Raw genomic sequence first — 24,154 nt, forward strand, 5'->3', positions numbered from 1 at the left:
ATTTTTTAGAAGCAGGGTATGAATAGGGGTCAGATGTTTGTAGCAGAATGTAAAATGAAGGCCTTCATTCCATTGAGGATTATTTTGATTATTAGTTCCATGCAAATGTTTGGATCAGGAGAACAAAAACAGTCATCTAACCATGGAAAAGAGGCATAAAAATTCACAAGGCCATCCTAGACGGTACCATTGTATTGCCATGGGATACAAGATTGGGATGGGAGAATATCAGAAAACAAGATGCCAGAACCTAAAGATAACAGGACTAGTTCAATTTTTTTTATTATGATTTTTATTATACCTTTTGATTAGAATTATTTAAAATGTAAGTGCTTTTTTTTTTCTTCTTAATTTTAAATTTTACTGTTCCCCTCTTTCACTCACCAGAAGTCAGACTAGTGTAATCAGTTAACAAAGCAGTTATACTATAACTTATGTCTTTTGTGATGTAGCTTGTATTTCAGTTCATGTATATGTATACCTTATGATAACCTTGATATAGAGGCTGAAACATTGAGTGTTGTTTTTCTTAGTATGAGTCAAGTAATTGCTCTAATACACGATTATTGATCTAATTAATTTTGTCTCCATTAATTCTACGCAACAAAAGCCATTTATTAAAACAGTATTCCATATTTTATTGAATTATCAATATTTTAATAGAGTACAAAAGCTAACATCGAGACTGTAGTTATTCAGAAACCAAAAACTCTAAATATTTAGTTTTTTAATGCTATGTTATAATGATAATCATATAAGAATTGAAGATTGCTATGATTTATAAAACATTTTGCTTTTTTGATTCCTAGTCTTCCAGTTAATCATTTTTAAATTAGAAATCTCTATATTTGATATGTATCAGTAATAAAAACATGATTTTCAGATAAACGGGGTTTTTTCTTGGTATCAACATCTGAACAACATGCAATATACGAATTTGCTGCTGCCTCTCCTGCAGAAAGGAAAATGTAAGCAATACATTTTATAAAATTACTCTGAATATTAATTCATCTTAAAAGTTATATATTTGTTGCTGTTCAATTAAACTTCACATGAAACAAAATCCGTGTCAGTTTAATTGACTTTAACCAAACAACAATCATTACAGTATCCATATTATTAGCATATGCAGTGACACCAGTGCTGCTTTTGATTTCATGGTTGATTAGAACCATTAAGTATTCATTATTAACTAAACAGTAGATCACTTAGAAAATCAAAAGTTATTCATTAAGTTTGGATGTCAAAATGTCTTCCAAACGAAAATATTAGTATTCACAGCAAAATGCTTATAAACTATATATATTTTACAAAATAAGAATAGCTTTGAAAATAGGTGACTTGAGGTTGAACTTATTTATTTTTGCATCTGTACAAAAATAATGGTTGTGCAGTAGTTGAACATTAGTCTACACCCATAAGGGAATATAACTTTTGCAGCATTTAGTGATTCAGATATAGTGTACATATTTCACATTCAGATATTATACTGTTTTTGTTATTAATATGCATATCAGTTTGAAATTTTATTCATGGTAGAAGACTGAAACAAATTTTGAGTTTAAAGGTGCATATTCATTGTTTGAATTTTTTGAAAATTAAAAAAAAAGTACTACAGAAGTTAAAATTATTTCTCTATTGCAAGATCAGTTTTAGTTTTATTTATAACTAGCTGATTCCCCCCCCCCCCCTGCTTCATTGACGTGAACTTATACTGTCAGCAATTCACTTCAGGATATTTACTCAAGTATTTGGTTGGTGCTGGTGCTTTCATCATGGTGTAGAATTGTGAACATTATAACACTTCTTTGTAAACAACATTAGAAGTTTCATCATCCTCGACAAAAATAATTAAATTCTCAGGACTGCTAACTCGAGAACATGCTACATATAACTGCCCATGTTCAAAACCTGCATATCTAAGTGTCTGTCCTTGGGCTTTATTAATCATCATTGCAAAGCAAACTGTTATTGGAAATTGTAACCATTTGAATGCAAATGGAGAGTCTTAAAGGAATCAAGAGTATCTGAGAAATGAAGACAATTTCTCTGATACCAAGAACTTGTAAATATCAGAGCTTCTATCATGTTTGGTTTCAATAATTTTACTGAAGTCTAGTTCAAATTGCAAAGATTTTTTTTGAGGGGGGGGGGGGAGAGCACATCTTTCAGAGCACCATAATAGGAACACCTATTTTCAATTTAATTTCATGGCGGCAATCCAGGTGGATCAAGCGAATTTAAAAATTCCGTGGGAAAACAAACTGCATCATGGACATCCACAGGAGTATCTACTGATTTGTAAACACTAACAGATCAATTAATCCTATTAAGAACCAACACATTCATTATCGACACTCTGTCATTTGAGGTGCTCTCTCCCTGATCCAAGAAGGTGACTTTCTATTATGTTCTCAGTAGATGGGAAGATACTGCACAACAGTTCGTCTGCAGTTTAGACAATTTTCCCAATATTTAGGTGTGTTAATATAATTTTTCCATCTCTTTGCTGTACTTCACCATTGTCAATTTTTTAACATTTTTGATTAGAAGGAATGTACATTAGTCTCTCCATGTAGGTGAACATGCATATTAGTTTTGAGAGAAAACTTCTCTATACCATGCCATAGTGACAATTTCTTAAGGCAGGCATTCATTTCGTCCAGCCTGGTTCCACAAGATACAATGGGCAATGTTTGTCGAAAATCACCAGCAAATAAAACAGTTATTCCAACCATTCTTTAATCATTTGATCTGATATTCCTCAGTGTTCTGTCAACTGCTTCAGCAGATGTTTTATGGGCCATTGTTCATCTCAAACAATCAAAGAAACCTTGTAATAATTTTGACAAATTACTTTATTTTGATATATTGCACATAGGTGTAATCATTAGTCACATTTGTAAGTGATACTTTGAAAGTAGAATGAGCAGTTTGACCACCTTGCAATAGAGTAGCTGCTATACCTGAGGATGCCACAGCTAGAGCAATTTTACCTTGGCTTCTCAACTTAGCTAATAATAAATTTAGTAAAAATGTTTCCTAGTACCACCTGGAGCATCCAAGAAAAACAGTTTCCCTGATTGATTTTCACAGCTTGTTAAAACATTGTGAAAAAAATTCAGCTTGATCTGAAGTTAGTGATTGTTCGTGCTGACTTAATAATCCCGAAGTTCATTGAAATTGTATGAGGTTTCTGGGATTAAATCTATATCTAAAATGCTAACCAGCAAGGAAGAGTTTTAGTTTTGGGAAGAGATAGAAGTCAGAGGGAGCCAAATCTGGGGAATAGGGTGGATGTTCCTACAATTCATGCAAAGGATTGTTTGGTATCAGAAGACCGAAATCTTTAATACCTTTGTCACTTATTGACTTAACAATTGATTCAGGGCTCAGTAATGCCTCATTATATATTGCTTCATTAAACTGAGCCTGAGAATGAGTAGAATGTTCTTGGTGTAAGATATCTTCCAGTAAGATTGCACCATTGCAGTAAACCAACATTACAGTTGGCACAAAGGTGACAAAAATTACAAGGCACAAAGATGGCAGTGAATTTGAAATTATTGCATTGTTGAGACATTCGGATCAGTGAGAATCATCTTCTATCAAATTCAAAGCCTTGCATGCATCCTGGTATGTCGGATATACTACACCACTTTCTTAGGGTTGCTGAATTATTTTGGTCCTTTCATGCGCATCAAGAGCATTCATAAAAGCATTCAGCATTATTGGGATGTATGCTATAAACACGACCTAGAGCATCGCTCTTTTTCACGCCAGGATAACCATCCACATTGGCACCCTGTCTTCTCCGTTGAAATTTGTTTTCATGTCAGATGTAATATGTAGGTACCTTGTTATAGATCAGTATTTGGGCAAAATTATCTTTGATGCATAGCTTAAAAAAGGCTGTTAATGTTTGTCATTAAGGTTGATGAACAGGAGGTGTTCAGCATATTAAAAAAATATCAATGTGAACACAGCAGTTTCACTGGATACATATCAACCTGTGTACTACATTAATTTTGCAAGAGAATTGGCATTGCCTCTGATGAAGTGCTTCAACTAAGTCTCAGCTCTGGCAGGGTTCCAAAAGAGTGGAAAGAGGAGGAATAAGATAGTACCATTGCATAAAGGTGTTCCAAGACAGAGGTAGCAAACTACAGACCAATTAGTATATCTTGAGTGGTTGGAAAAGTTGGTGAAGGGTAAAATACAACAGCGAATGGATAGGGATGTGATACTGTATAGTGGGGAGCATGGCTTTGTAAAGGATAGGTCCTATCTTAGTAACTTATTCACATTTTATAATAAAATGATAGCATAATTGGATAAAGCTAATGAGTACACCATGATACTGCTCTACTTTGCCAAGGCATTTGACAGAATATCACATGGAGAACTATTACAATAACTGGAGCAAATGGGAATGGATATGAGACTTGTAGCATGGATAGAGGAGTGGCTGATGGACAAATACCAGAAAATGGTATATGGTGGAGTGGAATCTAGAAGAATGCTTGTGACTAGTGGAGTACCTCAGGGTTCGGTACTAGAGCCACTACTTTTTAATTTATATATCAGTGACATAGAGAAAGATTTAAGAGGGGATATTCAGTTGTTTGCTGATGATGCAGAAGTGGGGAGAGCAATAGTTGATAAAGGATGATTTAAATAAATTGGCATTGGAGACAAAGGATAATGATTGTCAATTTAATATTGCAAAATGTAAGATTATGCACTTCGGGTTGAAAAGGTTGCATATGGTATATCATATTGATGGTACTGGATTGCAGGAATTTCACGAGGCCAGGGACTTGGGGATAATGGTGGACAAAGAGTTGACATTCAGAGGGCATATTACAAAAGTTGGTAAAATAGCTGAATGGATTATTTGGATGTTGAAAAACATGCTAGCAAGTAAATTATTATCCCTCTTTATAAGGCTATGATTCAGCCGCATCTTGACTTCCGAGCACAGATTTGGTCATCTGGGTCTCTTACCAAAATAACAGCTGTGCATCGATGTGCCTTTAGACAAACCCATAAGTATTATTATTATTATTACAGGCAACTCCAAGGAGTCCATAGACTCATCAAGGGAGACCCTAACATCATTTCAAGAATAACTATTCGAAATTCACACAGTATCTATCATACTTCACCTTGAACTCATTGACAGTCGTGGCACCCACAACAGACTCTGGCAGCTTATTCCACTCATTCACCACTCTCCAAGTAAAAAATCTAGCTCTAACACCCTTGCTAACCACACTCTTGCCCAGCTTCCATGTATGGCCTCTAGTTCTCCCACCACAAGTGGGAGGACTAGGGGGCCAAATATATCTTCTGAATTAATCTTATATAAACAATTCAGTAATTTGAATGTCTCAATCATATCACCCCTTTTCTGCCTATCAACCAATTTCTGCACACAAATCTTCAACCTATTCTCATAAGGTTCATTCCATAGACCTGCTATCATCTTGGTCACTCATCTCTGGATCCTCTTCTCCGCATCCATAAGAAACTCTGGCGCCCATATCTGGGCACAGTAGTCTAGATCAGTGGTCTCCAAACTTTTTTGATCGTGTATCTCCCCCCCCAAGACAGAAAAAATAAATAGCACACAGCCCCAATTGATTGAGCAAAAATCTATTGTAATAAGTATTATAAAGAGGAAATATGCCTTGTATCATCATATAATAATTAAAAATGCTAAATATTTTTGCACATTATTTTTATTATTAACAGCTTACAAAGATATTTATTACAATATTTAATGTGAACAATGGCCTTGAAATTCTGGTTTGATGGCTTCTGATAATACTGCGATACGAAGGTCTGGTTCCAAGTTTAATTTATTTCAATATTTGGTTTTAATACCTGTCATTGCAGAAAATGATACCTCACATAAATAAGCAGAACCAAACAGTAGGAGTGCATCATTTGCTGTGTTTACTAAATTGTTATACTCGGACTTCAGTCCCATCCACCAATTGTGAAGAGATTTCTGTTGAAATTCGTTTTTCAAAGTTGTATTGTATCTAATGTCAATTAATTGCTCTTGAAAAATAATCAGAAGGTGGTCAATTTTTACATATTCTGTAAATGGGTATAAAATCCATTGAAATTCTTTGCCAGGAAGATCTGTGAATAAGTTACAAAAATATGTCTCTAAACTTTTTAAATGTGCAGATATTAGACTTTTTGTTTGTTTTACATTATTTTCTGTAACGAAATCAGATAAAGATGGAAACATTTCTAAACATTCCTTTTCAAATTTCTTCCTCCACAGCACCATTTTCTTTTGAAATGCAGTTATTTTTTCATTGTTAAAATGTTACCTTTTCCTTGAAGAGACAAATTAAGCATGTTTACTTTTTCAAAAATATCAGCTAGGTAGCATAGTATTAATAACTACTTATCGTCATTAAAAAGATCTGCAGTTTCTTATCTTTATCCAGTAGGAAAATGCATAACTCATCTTTTAGTTTTACAACTCTCTTAAGCACTTTTCCTCGAGATTGCCAGCCTGGTTGGCCGAGTGGATAACGTATCTGCTCTCCAGCCAAAAGGCTGCAGGTTCGAATCCTGTCGTGGGCATGGATGTTTGTGATTGTCTGTGGAAATACTAGTGGTGGTCTGCGATAGATGGCATTAGTGTAGTTGCAGTCAGTTGGTGATTGAATGGTGGAGACCGAGTTGTAGACTAGGTGCCCTCCCTTGATGAGTCCTTGGACTCCCTGGAGGTGTCAAATAATAATAATAACCAACAAACCTCTGTGTGGTATAGAAGATTTTCGTGGATACTGCCCATCTCTTGACATAGTACTGTAAATATTTTACTATTCAAAGGCCTCATTTTTATAAAATTAAGTATATTGATAACATCCTGCAGTATTTTGTGTATATCAGGCTGCATTTTTTTGCCACAATAGCTTGCCTGTGGATAATAGAATGAATGAATTTGACAAGTGGTGCTATTTCGGTTACTTTTCCTTTGAATCCTTTGTTTGTACCAATTAAAGCAGCTGCTCCATTGCTAGTTATGCTTAAACAGTTTTTCCACAAAATATTGTTTTTAACAAAAGTTATTTGCTGTTGAGAAGATATCTTCCCCTGTACATCTTTCTTGAAGTGCCTCACAAAAAAGTAGTTCTTCGTGTAATTCATTATTAAAATAATATCTAGTTAATGCCAATAACTGAGACATGTTGGCAACATCTGTGCTTTCATCAAGCTGTATAACAAATTTCCCACATTCAGTCATTTGCTTCTTTAAATTATCTGCAATGATGTCTATATGTCTACCAATAGTATTTGCTGATAAGGGAATACATTTTAGTTTATCTGCATATTCTTTTCCATGGATTATTTCTACCATTTTTATGGCGGTTGGGAGTACAAGTGTTTCCTCAATGGTGTGTGGCTTTTGGTCTTTTGCAATTAAGAATGCAACCTCAAAAGATGCCTCCAAATATTTACCATTAATTTTAGTGAATTTTTTTAAGTTGTTGGATTGAGAATTACGTCTTCAAACATCCTTCAAAGAATTGTAAAGATTTGTGTTCATGTTCAGGATGTTTAGTTTTTAAATGTCTTACTAATAATGATGGTTTCATACTTCCATTAAATAGCGTCTCATGACACAATACACATGTAGGACGAGGTTCATTGTTGACTATCGTCGATGTAAATCCCCCATTTCAAGTAGTCTTCTTGATAATTTCGAACTTTCTTGGGCAAGGTTTTGTTAAGTTTCAGATTAATGTTTTTATCACTTAATTTGATTGATAACGAACTTGTTTGAATAGAAGAATCAATCCTATCTTTTCCTTGTTGTTCGTCTGATGTAGAAGTACTATCATAATTATCTTCAGTTCGCAGTTTCTTTGGAGGAAATTTTTTTAACCATTTATCCATTTTGTGAGGGTTAATTTGTAAAATTTAAATATAATTCATTTACTATTGATAATATCAAACACTGTTTTAAAAAATGCAAGCAATTTTGATAATATTAATTCACTATTTCTTGTGTAAACGTAAAAGTAAGCACAAAATGGGTTGGAATTGCACAGAAACGATATATACTAAAAATCAAATAATTAATACAACTGTAGTGTCATCTGTAGATAGCAGGATAACTAAGCAATTTTCCTTCTCTAGTTAGGCTTGTCAAGACTAGGATGCTCTACAAAAAATGGCAATGATAAGAAGTAAGAGATTTACTCCCTAGTTTTAAAAAACATGACAGCTTTGCCACGGACGATTGTGTGTGCAAAGTTGCCCAATGTGCGCTACTCACAAATTTAAGTTTACAGGATCTTTATAACGTCTTTGTCTATATTAGATATATGTTTAATTGATGAAAGAAAGTAATCTTCTTTATCTTTAATAATTACTTAATTTTTTTCCTATCAATATAAAACTTTTTTTGACGTACCCCCCGAGTATCGACTCGCATACTTGGGGGGTACGCGTACCACACTTTGGAGACCACTGGTCTAGATGGGGTCTTATCAAGGCTCGATACAGAGGAACAATAACTTGTTTGTCTCTACTTGTTAAAGTATTTTTCAGCAACCAAGTGATTTGATGAGCTGATTTATCCACTTTTGTGATGTGCCCCTAAACTTCAACTCCCTATCCACCAACACTCCCAAATCCCTGGTCTCGTCAATCTCCTGGAGTACAGTTCCACTAATGTGATATACTGCTGCTAATCTTTTCACCTCAAAATGCATAACCATACGTTTTGCCACATTTAATTGACATCCATTCTCCTTCGCCCAGTCCTCCAAACTATCCAAATCATCCTGCAAAATTTTGACATCCTGTGCACTCACTATTGCTCTACCCAACTTTGCATCATCAGCAAACAAATGAACAGTTCCTCTCAGATCCTTTTCTATATCGTTAATGAACAAATTGAACAGTAGTGGTCCAAGAACAAAACCCTCTGGCACACCACTAGTCACAGGCCGTCTTTTGGACTCTACTCCTGAATAAACCACTCTTTGATATCTCTCCATCAACCACCCTCCTTCTCTCTCACCAACCCTATATCCATCCCCATATGCTTCATTTTACTGATTGGTTCACAAAGTCATACAGAAAATTCAATGTTATCCTTACAACATTGTGAAAGTTTAGAACATTAAAGGGATTAAAAATGGGTCCTGTGACTGCAAATAGTTTACGCAAAAGAATTCAGAATGAAGAGACAGGTTCCTTCGATGTCAAACCTGGAAGAGGATGGAAGTCCATCAAATAGCAGACAGTGGAGGAAGTGGCCACAGTGTTAGAAGCAGCAGTGCATGGTGTATCATACAGTCTTTAGACAAATCCATAAGCACGGTTCACAATGTCATAAGGAAAATTCTGCGCTATTATCCTTACACGATTTCCCACGTTCAGCAATTGCTTAATCCTGACCGTGGTGCATGAGAAACATTTGCTCTTCAGTCTCTTGCTTGGGCTGAACTGGACAATAATGGCCATGGAAGAATTTCTGGACTGATGAAGCTCACTTCCATCTGGATGGTGCTGTGAATATGCACAACTGCAAAATTTGGGCAACTGCAAACCCACACGTCATGCAACAGATTCCCCTTAATTCTCGGAAGGTCACCATTTGATGTGGTTTTACTGTGGAATTCATTATCAAACCTTTTTTTGAGAAGCTCAGTCCTGCTGGTATTGTTATTGGCACTGTTAATGGCCAGTGATATGCATCTTTCTTGGCCAATCAGGTGATTCCAACACTTCAACAGCATCAGTGCCTGGATTCAACAGTTTTTATGCAGGATGGTGCCCATCCTCATATCACCACTCCTGCCAAGCAGTTGTTTCAGATGCATATTAGCAAGGACAGAATCATCAGCCGCCATTTTTGTACAACGTGGCCAGCGTGCTTGCCGGATCTGAACACCTTCAACTTTTGGCTGTGGGGACATCTCAAAGACTTTGTCTATTGTGGACACAGCCAACTGAGTGGACCTCAAAACCAGCACTACATGCCATATCCATAACATTTCAAATGAAACTACATTCTATGCTTGAACATGGGATTTTGCGATTTCAGCACATTGTCAACAACAGAGGACAGCATATTGAACATGTTGTGTAACCACACAATGTGCCATGTGCACCTTATGTTTTGTGACATTTTGAATTACCCACTACATTATTGCAGTGCTATGTGTCACTCTAGTGGCAACGTTTAGAACTAATGTTGGTTTTTTTACACAATGAAATTTAAAATTTTTTTTTAAAATTTCATTGCCACACACGTCATCATATTAAATATTAAATCATTCTGCTGAGTAGTTACCCAGTTGCAGCCTTTCGAAATGTGATTTCAAAATTTTAATCACATTTCGAATTATAATCACCCTGTGTGTGTGTGTGTATATATATATATATAATTTATTTTTTCCTCCTTTTAGCTGGTTGAGATATATTGCTGAAGCTACAGAGTCATGTAAAGCTGGTATTCCTACAAAACATCCGGAACCATCTCATTTGCTGTCTGATAGGACTGAATCTACAGATGAAAATGCAGAAGACACGGAAACAAGGAACAGGGAGTAGGCATGATTCTTATTTAACTATTCATATGTGAGAGTGTTTTTCTTTATTTCATTCTCATCTCCATATTCAATTTGGACAAATTATTTCACCTAAATTATGTCTTATGCTCTTTCTTTTCTTTCCTTTTCCAATTTATTTTTAAAGAAATTTTAATGAGATCAATTTAAATCAGGCATAACAGTTGACGCCTCCATAGTTCAGTCCATATTGATGATGTCCTTTGGTTCAAATTCCATCTAGGACACCAAACACCTCTATGAAGGATTTTCTCTGAAATTGAATTAGCTGGTCTCATATGAAGGTGACAGTTCTTTTCATCATGCAAAAGAGGCAGACTAGCCAAGAACCTGTTAGTTTCATTATACCAAGATGAATTGCTAATAATCAGAATTTCAGAACCCGAATTGCTAAAATTATGTACTTTTAGCATAAAATTATGGGAATTAGAATGCCCAAACATCCCAGTTCCTAGCAGATTAATAAAATTAGGTACAACCAGTTAAATGCAAATATCCATTCTTAAGCAATGCTAAATGCCTTTATTGAATAGCCTTTGAAATAATTTCTTCAGAAAGTTATTTCAAAGACTTCCTTAGCGGCTTCACCTGTAAAAGAATGAAGTATGTGTACATCTTTCAAATTATTTTGTTAATATTATTGAGTTATATATTCCATTCCAACTATTTTTGTTTTCATATCAGGCTCACTGGCCTGTGATGGATAACCTGGCTTATTAAACCTCATTCTGCTTTGGCAAAACTGGTTTATCTGTATTCTCTGGTTGCTTTGTCTGCTTTGCAGGGAGAAATCACTGCTTCCTCCATATAAGACAAGAGCTAATGTACTTCTAGTTGTAAAACCATATAGTTTCTTCTGTCTTAAGATCTTTCCAGCCAAAGATTATATGTATTAAAAAAAAAGTCAAAATGCACTCTGTCATATTTGCTATATTGATAAACAAGTCTAAACATCTTCTTTCTTTACTTCTTTCTCCTCTCCTTGCTCCTTCCCCCTGATGCTATTAGAGTATTCGAGGGCTAGGGGTGAGTCTTTCCTATCTTGCTAAGTCATTTCGTCTTATGCAGCCACCGAAGGAGGCAAGCTAGCCTCAATAGGTGCCGGTCCCAAGCCCGGATAAATGCGAGGGTTGATGTCAGGAAGGGCATCCGGTCAGAAAACTTCAGTGCCAACTCAAACTATGATTATGAGTCGAAGAGAAAATGATATAAGGGCTAGGGCGTACCCCTTAAGCGACGCGCAGCCACATCGCCCTACAGCTGTGAGAAGTGGACGAGGGCTACCGCATCAAGGGCGGGTGCGGTTAAAGAAGCGAGCCCAGCAGGCGGAGAGGATGTTGCGAGTGGGAACACTGAATGTTGGAAGCATGACTGGAAGGGGAAGAGAGGTGGCAGACATGATGAGGAAGAGGAAGTTGGACATTTTGTGTGTGCAGGAGACAAGGGGGAAAGGCAAAGGAACTGGGACATGGATATAAATTGTTCTACTCTGGAGCGAATAACGAGGGAAGAAATGGTGTAGGAATTGTGGTGTGTGGCAGAATGAAGGGTGAAGTACTGGACGTGGGTAGAAGGAACGACAGGATCATGCGAATGAAATTGGGTCTTGGAGAAGAGCGGGTGGTCGTATTATGTGTATATGCCCCGCAAGTTGGTTGTACAGCAGAGGAGAAAGATGAGTTCTGGAACGTGTTAGATGAAGAAATGAGGGAATTGGAAGAAAATGAGATGGTGATTGTCGGAGGAGACTTGAACGGGCACATAGGAAGACAGAATAGAGACTGTGAAAGGGTGCATGGTGGCCACGGAGTGGGAATGATGAACCAGGAAGGAGAGAGGGTTGTGGACTTTGCAGCAGCGTTTGATCTGGCAATTGTGAACTCGTTTTTCTTCAAGAGGGAAGAACATTTGATAACATTTAGAAGTGGTAACAACAGCTCACAAATTGATTACATTTTGACTAGAAGAAAACATCTTAAGGTTGTGACAAATTGTAAAGTAATTCCAACAGATCAAGTAGCACAACAACACCGACTGCTGTGCGCATACTTTAAAATAAGATCGAAGATAAGAACTTCTGGTTGCCATGGGATGAAGACATTAAGTGGTTTCGCTTAAAAGAGGAGAGTGTGAGGAATCGTTTCAGGGAGAGAGTGTTAGAGAGGATTTCGGATGGACTGGAAAGTGTACAAGATTGGTGGAAACATAATTCAAAAGTAATCCTGAGCTGTGCAATCGAGGTGCTTGGTGAGACATCTGGAAAGATTAGAGAGCAGAAGGAGGGTTGGTGGTGGAATAATGATGTACAAGTGGCAGTGACAGCTAAGAGGAAGGCAAAGCAGAAGTGGGATGAGTCAAGAGTGGAAGAGGACAGAGAGGTGTACAAAGAGAGAAAGCAAGAAGCCAAGAGAGTTGTGGCACAGGCGAAGGCCATGGCATATCAAGATCTGTATGATCAATTGGAAACAAAGGAAGGACAGAGAAAAATTTACCAACTAGCGAAATGTAGAAATAAAGCAGCTAAGGACATCTTACATGTGAGGCAGATCAAAGATGCTGAAGGAAGAGTATTATGGAGGGATGTGGACATAAGAAACAGATGGAAAATATACTTTGAGGGACTTTTGAATGAGGAAAATGCAAGGACTCACAGAGGAGATAGGCAGCCTTCTGAGGGGATGGTGCAGAACATCAGTAGAATGGAAGTGACGGAGGCCATGAAGAGGATGAGGAATGGAAAAGCGGTGGGTCCCGACAGAATTCCAGTGGAGGCATGGAAGGCACTGGGGGAAGAGGGAATTGACCTGCTGTGGGACCTGTTCATGAAAGTTTGCCAACAGGAAAATATACCCGAGGAATGGAGGGAGAGTACTCTTGTTCCCATCTACAAGGGTAAAGGGGATGCACAAGACTGTAAAAATTACAGAGGAATAAAGTTGATGTCCCACACAATGAAGATCCTAGAAAAGGTTCTTGATGGTAGATTGAGGGAGGAGGTGGAGATTGCAAAGGAACAATTTGGCTTCATGCCTGTTAGATCAACAACAGATGCTATCTTTGGGTTATGACAGATGATGGAAAAATATCGAGAGAAACAAAGGGAGCTACATCTGGTATTTATTGATCTGGAGAAAGCATACGATAGAGTGCCAAGGCAAGAAGTCTGGAGGTGTCTGAGGGAGAAGAAGGTGCCGGAGAAATATGTCAGGTTGGTGCGGGAAATGTACAGAAATGTGAAGACAAGTGTTCGGACCTGTTTGGGACAGACAGAAAGTTTTCAAGTAACAGTTGGCTTACATCAAGGGTCAGCATTAAGTCCGTTTCTGTTTAATATTGTGATGGCAGTGGTAACAGAGGAGGTGAGAGAAGATGCACCTTGGACAATATTGTATGCAGATGACATCTTGCTGTGTGTAGATTCAAGAGAAGAAGCGGAAACTAAACTGGAAAGATGGAGAAAAGTACTGGAAGAGAGAGGTATGAGACTGAGCAGAAGTAAGACAGAGTATATGTGTTGCGCAGTGGGCGGTGGCCAGGAGACAGATCTGGAGCTGGAAGGAAATGTCATCAGGAAGGTGAGAGACTTTAGATACTTAGGTTCAACAGTGGAAGAAGATGGAGGAGCTGAGAAGGAAGTGGGATGCAGGATACAAGCGGGTTGGAGGAACTGGAGGGAGATGGCTGGAGTGTTATGCGATAAGAAGGTGCCGATCAAACTGAAAGGCAAAATTTATAGGACAGTAGTGAGGCCAGCTATGACATATGCTATAGAAACTGTGTCCCTGAGGAAAAATAACATCAGCAGGATGGAAGTAGCAGAGATGAGAATGCTTAGGTGGATGTGCGGTGTGACCAGAAAGGATCATCTGAGAAATGACTATGTCAGGGGAACAGTGAAAGTTACGAACTTAGGAGCGAAAATACAGGAGGCAAGGTTGAGATGGTTTGGTCATGTGATGAGGAGGGAGGACGAATATGTGGGAAGAAGGGTCATGCAGATGGATGTGCAAGGAAGGCGGAAGCGTGGGCGGCCAAAGAAGAGATGGAGGGAGCTGGTAGAAGAGGACTTGAAGATGAAGAACTTGGATGTGGTGACAGCCCAAGACAGGAAGGTGTGCAGGAGACTCATAAGAAACAGTGACCCCACTTAAGTGGGAGAAGCTGTAGAAGAAGAAGAAGAAGATAAACAAGTCTAAACATGTCTTCCCAGTTGATGTTGTTTGTGGGTATCATTCATTGGAGGGAGTAAACATGGCAGCTCCACCTAATTGTACCATTAGCAAGCCACATGTTATCAGATTTTTGTGGTCAGAATGGGTCAAACCCTCCACAATTTACATAAGAGAATGCTACCATAGTATGGTGAAAGTGAAAGTCAATTAATGCATGTTAAGCAAAATCGCGTTAAGCGAATACAATAAACAATAGGAATAATTACAATTCGTCCATCAGTTAGCATAAATTTTGAAGGGAAAAAAAATTACAGTATAAGCTATATTAGAGGATAAAATCATCTAAGTTAATAAAAATCAATTGCTTAAATTTTTATATAATGTCTAAACATTTGATTGAGCTACTTTTTTTACAAAAAAACATAAGTAAAGATGTTTGAATCATGTTCAACTTTTTTTTTTTTTATCTTGTCATGCGATTTGCGATAGCTGGTGATCGCTTTATCAAGAATTCAGCAGACTTCGAAGCTTCATTCCATATCAGGATCAGCATTAAACAAAATTTCATTAGCATACTCAATATGATTGAAAACTAGCTCAAGTTCTTTTGCAGTTAATTTCTTAGTCGTAACATTGTCTTCCCATTCGCACTTCTTATCTTCTTCTTCATATGCGTGCTGTTCTTCTAGTTGAAGGAGATCATTCTCGCTTAACTGTTCTGAATGGGAATCAAGTAAGTTTCTACATCTTCATTATTCAGTCCATTAAATCCAAGCTCTTTTCCAGTTGTGCTGATTTCTTCAGTAATGTTAGATCTTGGTTTTTGCACATGATAAACTAGTATAGACTTGATTTTAAAGTCGCCTTCTGCACTGCCTCCTAATAAAAGCATAAGAAAAAAAGCATAAAATGATCTTTAGATACTTTGTATCCTGTTTGAGATACTTCAGTTTTAACTAGGAAAGTTTTGTTGGCATATGCTTCCAAAAGAGACCAATTTCATCGACATTGAATATTTTTCGATCACCGTACTCACCCTCCTGAATTATGATTTGCAATTCTTCAGGAAACTTGGCAGCAGATTCCCCAGTTATTTTTACGTTATGCAGTCCAGTTTGATTTTTAAAACAGTCAAAACCATCCTAAACCCACAGTACAGCTTTCACATTCCTCTTGAAATTTGGTCTCTTTCAATGATGTAAAAATATAGACAGCTTTTGCCTGAATATTCCTTGTACCAAGAGATATTCTTTTTTGGTTATAATCCTCAATCCAGAGTGATAGAAGAAGCTCCAACTCGATCATTAAATGGCTTCTATTTCAGGTGATCTGCATGTAGCAACAGAGAAGCAGTAGCAGCTTTTCCTTCTTTGTATTCATTGCTCTTATTTAATATAGTTCAAATGGTAGACTTGCTTCGCACAATCATTGTATTACTAACACCACTTTCAAGTCTCTTAATGACTTCCAGCTTTTCCGTTCAATGGAAATTGGCAACAAAACATTTTACGTAATGTAAAATTTCACATAACAAAAAAAATCGCGTTACCTAATTTCGCTTAAAGCAGGAATAGTATCATTTCACTCAATTGCACTAACTGATTAATGCACATATCAAATTCTCGTTAAGCGAGGTTTTCCTGTATATGTATTGCAGCAACTGAAACAATTCAAGAAGTAAATTCAAATTATTCTGTCCTACTTACCATATAGTCCAGTTGCTCCAAATAGTTATTTGGAGGAATTGGAATATGCAGTGGTGTTCATCCCCCTTTTTTTGTTTGGTCCTTTACAAAAATGTTTTTATTATAAATTCAAAAAAGCTGTTGGACTCTAGGAACAACAGTAGTTTTCTCTCTTCTGTTTCATTTGCTTTTTGTAGTGTCTGCATGCACATGCCATTGTTGTATGTTCCCATGGAGATGGCAATGTGACATTGCCGAAATATAGGAGGTATTTATTAAAGTTTCTTTTAATTAATATTCCAGTAAATTCCTTAAATAATTTAATAGTTAAATGTCAGGAAGGTGGCAAAATGTTCTGCATGCTATCTAGAAAGCATAGAAATTGAAGAAAGAGCAATGTAAAATGAATTGGACATGATAAAGGTGGTATGAAAACAGAAACTAAATATACTCTGAACATGCTGAATATATTTAGAAATATTTATCTAGAATACATTATGGAGACAACTACCATGTTAGAGCAAAATTTTATATATTAAACTTTAGTTTAATATAAACCAAAAATGAACACTCGACGTTTCAACCTCCATATCAAGGTCATCATCTGGAGCATACACACACACACACACACACACACACATATATATATATATACAGAGAAACAAGCTGCACTATAATCTACGTGGTTTGCTAAAGTTACTGATCAACTGTTACAACAATTATTGGCCTGACCTTTGGTGAAAAAAAAAAAAAAAAAAAAAAAACAACTTTTACTACATCAAAGCTAGAATCCTATTATTATCTATTAGGTTACAAAATTAAATTGGGCTGGAGAACAAATTGGAACAATAAAATTGGAAACTATTCCATACCAATGTTTATATATATTAAATAAAAAATTTTAAAAACAACTGATTATACATATAAATTTCAACCAATTGGTATGGAATAATTTCCAATAAAAGCTGAAAATTGCTTAAAGTCCTGAAGTATGCTAGATAGTAAGTATACTGAATATGTGGCATCCACATTCTTGGAATTTTTATGAACCATTATTGTTGAGATTAGGGTTGTTAATCAGAATTTCACATGCTTTCAATTTTCTTTCATACCAGGTTTTTGTATAACGTAAAGAGCAGGTACTTTTCCAATCAATGTTGTGTAGGATGTTGAGAGTGTAATCTGAGAAGCCTGCTTCACCAAAATTGTTATATTTATTGTGTCTTTTGTGTTCTTTTTTAACCAATATAAGGTAAGTTACAGATGCAGTAGACGCAATAAACTCCAGGATGTGCCAATGGGAGGAGAAGATCCTTAGAGGAGTTGAATATGTTTTTTAATTTTATAGGTGGTTTAAAAGTGGCATTGAGATTATAATGGTGTAGGATTCTATTGATTTTTTCTGATAACCCTTTAATGTATGGGATGGCTATGGTTTTACTGTAATCTATATTTTTTTTGATGAAGTTTTATGAAGAACTTTATTAATAGTATTTTTATTATAGCCATTATTTATAAATGTGTTGCTAATAATCTTTAATTCTTGTTTAAGAGCTTGTTGATTAGAGCAAATTATTATAGCTCTGTTTTAAGGGTGTTAATGACTCATATTTTTGCGATGGGTGATGATATGAGTTAGCATGTATATATTGGCCAGTATGTATCAGTTTGTGATAAACCGTGAAGGATAGACTGCCTGAGGGAAGACGTGTGACCAGTGTATCCAGGAACGGGGGAGAGTTCTGATTTTCAATTTCGATAGTAAATTGTATGCGTTCATGTTGTTTGTTCAGGTGGCTGAGGAATGTGTTTAAAGTTTGTTGACCATGTGGCCAGATAACGAAAATATCGTCAACGTATCTAAGCCACACTGTAGGTAAAGTAAAGGAATCAAGAGCACTTTGCTCAAAAGCTTACATATAAAAGTTAGCAATTGGGAGGGATAGTGGTGAACCCATGGCTGTAGGTTAGTGTGTGGACAAAGAGGGCCGTAATGTCGGTGGAAATTTGTTCTGTAGGAAAAGAATTGTGTCACTGATTGGGACATTTGTGAAAAGGGCAGAAACATCAAAACTGACTAATAAATCATCTTTACCGAGTGTTGTTAATGTGTTTTTAATTTTGTTTATAAAGTGTTGTGTGTTCTTATTATAGGAGGGGGAATGACCTACCAACTCCTTGAGTGTTGACGCTAATTTCTTGGCTAGGTGATAATTAGAACTGTCTATTCCTTCAACTATCGGCCGAAACGGAACGTTTTGTTTGTGTACTTTAGAAACACACATATTCTGGGAGAACTGGCATAATGAGATATAAGTTTTTTTAACAATGTCTGACGGCCAAGAAGTGACGGACTTAAGTAATTTCTCAGTTTTTTTCTTTATTCTATAATCTGTAATCCAACTAATAGTCCTACACCATTATAATCTCAATGCCACTTTTAAACCACCTATAAAATTAAAAAACATATTCAACTCCTCTAAGGATCCTCTCCTCCCATTGGCACATCCTGGAGTTTATTGCATCTACTGCACCTGTAACTTACCTTATATTGGTGAAACTGGACATACAATCCCTATACATAAACAAAAAAAAGATCACAAAAGACACGTTAATATAACAATTTTGTTGAAGCAGGCCTCTCAGATCACGCTCTCAACACCCTACACCAAATTGATTGGAAAAGTACCTGCTCTTTACATCATACAAAAACCTGGTATGAAAGAAAATTTAAAGAAGCAAATTCTGATTAAGAACCCTAATCTCAACAATAATGATGCATAAAAATTCCAAGAATTTGGATGGCATATATTCAACCTACTTAGTATCTAGCACAATTTAGAAAATTGCTTAGGACTTGAAGCAATTTTCAGCTTTTATTGGAAACTATTCCATACCAATTGGTTGAAATTTATATACATAATCACAGTTTTTATATTTATATATATGTATATATATATTAAAACCACGTTGCTCTTCAGCCCAATTTAATTTTGTAACCTAATAGATAATAATAATAATAGGACTATAGCTTTGATGTAATAAAGGTTTTTTTTTTCTCACCAGAGGTCAGTCCAATAGTGTTGTAACGGCTGATTAGTAACTTTAGCAAACCATGTAGATTGTAGTGCAGCTTGTTTTTCTGTATATATATATATATGTGTATGCTCCAGATGACTTGATATGAAGGTCGAAACTTCGAGTGTTCATTTTAGATTATATTAAACTAAAGTTTTGCTCTAACATGGTAGTTGTCTCCATAATTTTCCATAATGTATTCTAATCACCGTGTAAGCATGAAAAAAGGAAATTTATAGAATATATTTATCTTGAAAGACTGTTAAATGAAACAAGAATTAACAGAAGGATGGTAGAAAATATTCAAGAGGCAGTCAGAAGAACATATCAGTACTTCAGAAAAAGCAATTATAAATCTGAAATGTGGAGAGTCAGTTGGAGTAACTGATTTTTGACCAGAAATGCTCAAATATGGAGATATAAAGATTTTTGTAAGAGTTGCACTGCATAATTAAAAGGGTTGAATTCCAGATGATTGGAATAGAGCTCTCATAGTTCCCATCTATAAAAAGTGAAATAAAACTGAATGTGAGAATTACAGAGGAATTTTCCTACTTGGTGTTTCAGGTAAGATTTTTGCAAGCATACTTGAGATGTTAAGAAAATTGTATAAAAGAAACTTGCAGTAAGAAGCTATGATTCAGTGATTCAGTCCAAACATAGGTTGTTAAGATCAGATTTTCACTTTATGACAAATAGTTGAGAAATTGTGGAATATATTAAGGATCTGTATTTAAATTTTGTAGGCTTAGAAAAAGCACACAATAAGGTACCAAGAGAAAAATTTTTGAAATGCTGTAATTATATGGTGTAAATGGAACATTATACAGAGCTACACACACAGTCTATATGTAAGTTGTTAATCAGCAGTTTGAACTGAAGTTAGTACAAGAAAATGGTTTAATGTAAATTGAGGTGTGAGACAGTGGTGCACACTATCTCTACACTTATTCATCATTTATATTGATAACATTATGAAAGAAGGTGGTATTAAACCTAATATCAGAATCAGAGATATCAAACTTAGACTTTTGCTTTATGCAGATGATGTACTCTTAACAAATCATCTGTATGAAGCAAAAGTCGAAGTTTCCTGGGTTCTCTAAATTAAATAACAGCCGTAATTTGGCATGAAAATCAGCAATAAAAAGTTCAAAATTAAGAAAATGTCAGAACATGGAAATTTTCAATTGCATTCTCGATGGAGAACCTATGGAATATGTAAAATTTAAGCTATTTAGGCCGTTTTTAATGATAGACAAATTAAATATGGAAATAACAATGGAATAAACAAAGCTAGTGTGTTGGGGAGCCTGCTGAATAAATTTATATGAAATAAAAGAGAAATAGTTAATACACTAAAGTTGCATCCAAGGTAGTGTTCAAACTAATTTTAACTTATGAATCAAAGACTAGAGACAACAGATAGTCTTCTGAAAAAAATTAATGGAGTGAAGAGATGGCATCATTTTAATATGATTCTGTCATTAGCGCCAATGGCAGTATTAAAGTGCTGAAAAGTATGCACAAATTTGGAGGAAAATTATTGACATGATGTTAGTAATGAAGTAAACTTAATTGTGTGTTGCTGTCATATCATCCTTTATGCTTCTTGTGGATATATATCAAGAAATGGTTGATGATGGTTACTTTGCAAAAATAGTGAAAGGTGTGTTTAAACCATACATAATAGTCACTTTCATAATCCTCTAGGTTTTCCTTGCCATTGGGATATCAAATGAAATTAATGAATATATCCCGTTGTAACTATCATCTTAATTACTTATACACCATTTGCAACATTTGTGGGATAGCAGTGTTCTTCTGATCCGGATCTACTTCATATTCAAAGTACAACTTTCAGTCAATTCTCACTATAGCAAGCTTAGATAGACTAAACAGTATGCTTCCATGTATAACGAGCACATACAGTTGTGTTAAAATCACCTGCTTTTGTATAAAGGCAAATTTCAGCATGGTACTATTATTTATGGGATTATTTATGTTTCAGTATTCTGAAACACTCCTAGCTTTATCAACTAATTATCTTGGCTTTTTACTGTGTCTTTGCTCCCTTTTTGCTTCAAACATTTGCTTTGATAATTTTTCATCTCACATTCTGTTTATCCCAGATCAGCTTTTCTTGCATATTATTGAATATTAATATCAAGTTGTTTCCTGATACATTTAATACATCCTGATACAAATTGGATCAATGTTCTACATTGATCCAATTTGTTGACTGCCCTCATTTTTATCTGTGATGTCTGTTCTTAGATAGGCCATTGTATTTGCAACTCTCAATTCTATATATTTACATTAAAATTTGTTTAATTGCCTAATGACTTGGAGACTCCAACATAAGCAGGTTTATTTAAGAGGATAATATGTCATGTACGTAGAGTAAAGAAGTAAGCTTAATATAGAAAGTTTTTTCATTTGTGTACAAAGAAAATTATATTCTTGTTTACTTCTTGTTTGTAAGCAAACAATGTTTGCTTATACTCGGTAAAGGATACGTACTTGTATAGTTGTACACAAGAATATACATTTTGTGAGCTGTAGAAATAGATCAGAGATAATCAGATATCGATAGATTATTCCACTCCTGATCATTGCTGTGTGGCGGCAAGGGTCAGGAGTAGAGTAATCTGTTGATATTTTTCTTGAACAATTGGAGATTGTTGTCCTTTGGAAATGCTTCATGCACACAGGAAGGGAATTGTTGTACAGAACTGAGGTGGAATGTACGAAAAAAATTATATTCTTGTTTGTAAGCAAACAGTGTTTGCGTATACTCAGTAAATGATACATACTTGTATAGTTGTACACAAGAATATACATTTTGTGAGCTGTAGAAATAGATCAGAGATAATCAGATATCAATAGATTACTCCACTCCTGATCATTGCTGTGTGGTGGCATGGGTCAGGAGTAGAGTAATCTGTTGATATTTTCCTTGAACTATTGGAGATTGTAGTCCTTTGGAAATGCTTCATGCATACGGGAAGGGAACTTTTCTACAGAATTGAGGTGGAAAGAATGAAAGATGACTGAGAGCAGCAGGTTCAGTAAGTGTGCAGTTTGAACTGTAAAGGGTTGTTGAGCAGTTGTTGCTCTAGTTCCTATAGATATGGCAGAAATCAGAGGCATAATGGATGCATAGTTCTGCTGAACAATGGCCATGAAAATATCTGTAGAAGAGACACAATGCAGAAACTGATCTTCATGGGAAAGTGGCTGAAGAGAGTCTCTAAGAAATGTGTCATTAATCAACCGAACTGCCCTTTTCTGAACAGCATCAAGACTTAAGTGTATCACTCCAAATATGAGAGCAGTATTCCAAGGTTGGTCAGATTTGGGATTTATACATGGTATGTAATTGTTCAGCAGAGAAGTACCATTTTGAACAGAAAAAAAATTCCAAATTTTTTGGAAGATAATGATGCTATAGAAGTGATATGATTGTGTCAGGAAAGATTTGGAGTAAGTCAGTCTGAGCTGATCTCCACTGTAATAAATGCCCTGAACTGATCTCCACAGCATCCTTCATTGAGGTGAAAACAGAAGAAGACCTGTTTTCACCTCAATGAAGGATGCTGTGGAGATCAGTTCAGGGCATTTATTACAGATCTTGAAGCTTGTGCACTGTAAAGCTTGTCATATAAATAGGACAAGTGGAGTGTGCTCTCATCAGCAAAACTATGAATAGGGTTTGCAGTCAGTGAGAACAGGTTTATATAAATCAGGAAGAGGGTGGGTGAGATGACGGGTCCCTGAGGGACTGCTGGCATTAATGAGAAAATTCGAAGAGAAAACCATCCATCATTACAGTTGGAGAGAAACTGACAATCCAAATGTTATTAACTTTGATAAGCCCTTGATGCCCTTTCAAAAGCCTTGGAGATGTCAAGAGCAATGACATAGGTTTCTCCATACCTTTTCATGGAATGAGTCCAGAGGTGCTTGACACAGGCCAGGAAATCTCCTGTGGATATTGACAGAATCCAAACTGGGGGTCACTAATTAGATAGCAGTTCTCAAGACATTGATGGAGTTGACTGTTGATAACCTCCATTATTTTAGACAAAATTGATGTGAAAACAATAGGTTAATAGCAAACATTTATCTCCTTTTTGGGGGGAGAAAATTGGTTGCATATGGGCTTTCTTTAATGCTAAAGGGTGATGCCAGCTGTTTACAGTTTACTAAATGGATGATAAACAACAGGTGTTAGTTCAGGAGCACAATGGGTTGGATTTCAGGACTAGCTGCCTTTTTGGTATCCAAGTTATTCAAGATTCTTCTGATGCTTTTTGGTGGAAGGTCACAGGAGGCATGAGATGCATTGTTCTAGGCAGAGAAGGAAGGAATTTGCAATGGTCATTTGTGAAGGAGTTAGAAGAAAATAATGAAACCTTATCTTAAGTTGATGTTACAGTTCTACTGTTAGGCCTTATCTTTAGGTGATATTACATTGCTGCTGTTAGGATGAGATAGAGGAGGCAGCACAGATGGACAAAAGTTGCACCTAATGACCTTGGCAAGGGTCATTAGGTGCAACCAGAAAGTGTGACTGCCAATGATACAAGCAGTGAGTTTA

At 36.1% G+C, this 24,154-nt stretch overlaps 1 protein-coding gene across 1 annotated transcript in view; it reads left to right on the forward strand.

Moving 5' to 3' along the window:
• LOC150106740 (rho guanine nucleotide exchange factor 11-like) overlaps nt 1–24,154 on the forward strand; it is an 837,747-nt gene that overhangs the window by 714,230 nt on the left and 99,363 nt on the right. Inside the window, exons 33-34 of the mRNA XM_090393466.1 lie at nt 884–968; nt 10,455–10,595. Coding sequence (XP_090249592.1) covers nt 884–968; nt 10,455–10,595 — 226 coding nt within the window. The remainder of the gene's footprint in view (nt 1–883; nt 969–10,454; nt 10,596–24,154) is intronic.

This window comes from Typopeltis vanoorti, chromosome 5 (assembly GCF_054136105.1).
Source record: "Typopeltis vanoorti isolate ZY-2024b chromosome 5, IOZ_Tvanoo_1.0, whole genome shotgun sequence".
Classification (NCBI taxonomy): domain Eukaryota; kingdom Metazoa; phylum Arthropoda; class Arachnida; order Uropygi; family Thelyphonidae; genus Typopeltis; species Typopeltis vanoorti.